General features: G+C 40.6%; 1 protein-coding gene across 1 annotated transcript; it reads right to left on the minus strand.

Moving 5' to 3' along the window:
- Nucleotides 1-1,959: 1,959 nt before the first annotated feature.
- LOC147700653 (olfactory receptor 5V1-like) lies at nucleotides 1,960-2,886 on the minus strand. The gene has a single exon (XM_086929165.1). The coding sequence runs from the start codon at nucleotides 2,884-2,886 to the stop codon at nucleotides 1,960-1,962; it is 927 nt and encodes a 308-aa protein (XP_086785291.1).
- Nucleotides 2,887-4,429: the final 1,543 nt, after the last annotated feature.

Consider the following 4,429-nt stretch of genomic DNA (forward strand, 5'->3'; position numbering starts at 1 on the left):
GACTTGTTTTATAGAGCTAACCTTTCTGAATCTCATTATTTCTTTTGGAATTGCAGAAGATTACTGTGAATGCAGATATATGGTTGCCATTTGCTTGGACCATCTCTGTGACTCTTGTATAATTGTTTATGGTGAGTTTTCCTGTGTCCAGGAACTACCTGAGGCTTCTAAGAGGTCCATAAATCACCAATAAATGTTCATATGCAGAAATATGGCATCATGTTATTGTTATTCTTTGGGACATTACTGAACCAATTTTGTTAATGCCAAAATCTAAACTTAAATTTTGTGTGCAAAGTGCAAGTTAGAGTACCCTCTTTTGTTTAACAATGCCTCATATTTATAATCGTAAATGTTTCTGGTCATGGTGAGGGTTATGAATTGTTGTTCAGTTTTCTGTATTTTCTCTTTTTCCTGCAACAGTGAACTTTGCACTCAGTGATTTAAATCTGCAACTGGAATAACACCAAGAATTCTTCACTTTTCAGGTGCACTTTTTTCAGTCTTACTTCAGCATTCTTGTAGAAAAAGGATAATGATGGCTTAGGCAATCCATCATACACCTGAGTGACTCGCACTCAGATGCTGGTACTGTCTTTTGTTTTTGTTCATCGAGAATTGATCAACACCAGCTGCAGTCTCTCAGTACTGACAGTGTGGTCATTCCTCACACCTTTTCTTTGACAAGAAAAATGTCTGCCAGGCTAAACAAAGGTCAGACTGACAGACATTCTTCTTGGCCAGGTCAGAAAGTCAGGAGCCTGAGAGCGTGAGCTGAACTTCGCCTGGTTGAGGATTTCACAGCCCTGTGGGTGTGACCTCCTCAGCCTCGTAAAAGTACCTCAAAGTACTCCCCCTGGTGATGAGAAGGAGTGTCACTGATAGTCTTAGACATGGGCACTTCAATTTTAAGCCCTGAAGTACCCATAGGCATGTGTCAATCAGCGGCACTTTGTCATTGAGTGGGGTGAGGTCAGTATCCTCACTGATGGTATCCCACTATGTGGCAAGTGAGGGAATGTTGCCTTCTCTCATTGGCTGTCCGAAAGTCAGCCAGTGAGAGAAGGCAGCAGTCTCAACCCTCCTGGGACCTCTGAAGCTTCCCTCCTAGAGAACTGCAGTGAGGGCATGTTTTATGTTTTTTAACCCCTTCCAGGCTCATGACGAGCTGGGCTCGTCATGAAGTAGCCTCCTCCCAGGCTGATGACGAGCCCAGCTCGTCATGAACAATGGGATTTACGATTTCTCAGCACAGCAGGGAAATGGCATCAGCAGCAATGAGGTTAATGAGTGAGTGTTGCGAATGGGTGTGTATGCCGGTGTGTGAATGCTTTGTTATGTGAGTGCATTTGTACCACCCGACCCCCTCTCTGCTAAAATTATAGGCCACCAGTGATTAAAACGTGTTAAATTCCTGTTGTTTTCAGGAATATTTGTAGCGCCGTGAAAACCCGTGGGATGAGTGTTGCGCTCTATAAAAACCGCAAATAAATAAATAAAAAATAAATATGGCTCGGTTAAGGGAATGGAAAAACACCTGTGGTGTGGTAGATCATATCTTGCTGTTGTTTTTGCATTCAGTTGGATGCTTTACTAAACAAATTGTCCTGTGCGGTAAAGAGTGTAGTACTTAGTTGTGTCTGGGACAGATTCATTTCCAACACACCTTTAACCACCCTCCAGAAAAAGATATGGGAATGCTGATGAACTGTGCTATGCTGCAAAATGTGTGTCTGTGATGGCTTTGTTTGGACTGTTGGTTATTGTCACCCGACCACAGATGGTGTATGATTAGCTTGCTGCATCTGGTGGGTTGAGTATCTTTGCAACTATAACTTTAATAAACAATATTCTCTATGTATCTGCATAAGCTACTTTGTTATGAAACTCCATCAACCCTCCTCAACAAGCACGGCATAAGAGGGCTAGGATTGCATGGGCACCAGTTTTTGAGCTGCTTTATATCACTCTGCTGATGTGGGTAAGAGCTTTATTCACCTCCTTGTTTCTTAGTGTGTATATGAGAGGATTCAGCATTGGAATCACAGCAGCAAACAACAAGGAGAAGATCTTCTCTTCTCCATTTTTATAAGATGACTTTGTTGTAAGATAGTTACAGAAAGCTGTTGCATAATAGAGGAGCACAGCAGTGATGTGAGCTGAGCAGGTTGAGAAGGCATGCCGCCTCCCTGTACTTGAGCGGATTCTCAGGATGGTGATGATGATAAAAACATAAGAGGTGAGAGTCATCAGAGAGGCAGGAATACCTAAAAATACCCCAACTGCAAAGCTGACGGTGATGATTCCAATGGTATCACTGCAAGTGAGCTCAGTAAGAGCTGTGACATCACAGCAGAAGTGGTTCAGCTCCTGGTGCCCACAGAAGGACATCTTGGATAGCAGCAGTGGATGAGATATGGCATCCAGCATTCCAATGGTCCAGGAGGCAGTGGCCAGCTGAGCACACGCCCTTTTAGTCATGATGACGGAATACCGTAGAGGATTGCAAATGGCCACGTATCGGTCATATGCCATGGCGGTGAGTAACAAGAACTCCGTGCTCACAAAAAACAGAAAAAAAAAAAGTTGGGTAATGCAAGCTGCAAAAGAAATTGTCTTTTTGTCACTCAAGTGGATGGCTATGGCTTTAGGCAGGGCAACAGAGGTTAATGAGATATCTATGACGGACATGTGCAGCAGAAAGAAGTACATTGGTTTGTGTAGACGAGGGTCAAAAGAAAGTGCATAGAAAACCATGGAATTCGCCAACACAGAGATAAGATAAATGAGAAGAAGCAGAGCAGCGATGGGCTTCTGGAGTTTTGGATATTCATAAAATCCAAGGATGATAAACTCAGTGAGCGCGGTGTAATTTCCCTCTTCCATTTGTTTTCTACCCTGTGTAAAAACATACAGACTCTAATAAGAAATGGGAAATGCAGTGCACAACTATGACTGAATTAAGAGCACATTCACACTTCAAGATACCTGCTTCAAAGGTAATGTCTCTACCCTCATGAAGACATCATTTTTGTAAACTTTTTCTTACACAAATGGAATTTAAATATTACTTTTCTAATGCTAATCAATATTTTTGCTCAATATATTTGCTCTTGGTTGGGCTTGCTTACCCTCTTCACATGAATGCTCTCTATTACTGATAGTTACTATGTCATCATTATGATTCTGTTCGGCCATCTACATGAAAAACAAAAATCTCAAGAGTTAATTTCACATATATGAAATACTTGCAATTATCCATGTTTTCTATAGTGACAAGATAAATCTACATACGAATTTATAAGGACAATCAGTATATCTAATTACTATGGTTTTGACTAAAATGTAAGCAATTAATTGGTTTTGCTTTCTCCATTTCTCAAAACTGTTCGAAGTGCATGAAAAATAAATCATCCGTTTGTAGTCATAGCAGTTGTTTTTGCTTGACAACGCGACCAATGGCAATTGTGTGGTTTTACATTATATCTTAATCTTTTCTGAAGCATAAGAAACCTTATCCAAAGACAAAAGAAGCAAGAGCAGCATCAACTGTTAAGACTATATTGAAATTCAAGAGAATAGTGGATAATATTGCAAACAAATTATTCCAATTAGCTCTAAATCAAAGTTATTTTTCCAAAATTGAAGGTCTCATATCATCTTTGTGAAAAACGTGTATGTGATCCTTGAGAAAAAACACACTTAAGGACACCTGCTTGGAGAAACCCTCTCCACAAACCTGTTTTCCTGAATTTTCAAATGAATTGGATTTCCAGGATGGGATATCCTTCTCAATAAATGGCCTTCGTGTTGAAAAGTATTTTTTTCTAAATTTGACAGTATCCTTTAAGGGGGGGGGGCAATCTTTCTTCTCTCTAACTCATCCCTCTTCCTTTTAATCCCCTCTTGCCTCTCTTTAATATTATCTATTGGTTAAATATTTTATTAGACATGCATACCTACTGCAATGTCAACCACTAGCTGAGCCAGGGTCTGTGAAGCAGCTTCTGTGGAATTCAAGACAATGAATTCAAAATGTATTATTTGTACCAGGCCTCGATCAACCGGCTCGCAACCAATAAACTTATTCAAGTTTCCTTAACAGGGAGAAAGCTGGTCAAAATACTTTTGAAACCGGCCAGGATGCTGTCAGCTCAGGATGACCTGTTCGCACAAAAGCGCGTGCACATTTATTCATGGATGTCAATCAACCATTAACATTGCCGTCACATTTATCACGTCCATCTAGACTCACTATCAGAATGCAGTTACTTCACCTATGACTCGGCCTGATACCACTAAAAGCGTACATGAATGGACATTTGACTGGTGAACAAGATAATTTATGCAGGGGCTGCCAAACCACAAAGGAGTCTCTTTCTTGCATCATTTGCCTGTGTCCTTATCTTTCTTGTCTCTAGTGTTATGG

The sequence above is a fragment of the Lissotriton vulgaris genome, chromosome 7 (genome assembly GCF_964263255.1).
Source record: "Lissotriton vulgaris chromosome 7, aLisVul1.2, whole genome shotgun sequence".
In the NCBI taxonomy this organism is placed as follows: domain Eukaryota; kingdom Metazoa; phylum Chordata; class Amphibia; order Caudata; family Salamandridae; genus Lissotriton; species Lissotriton vulgaris.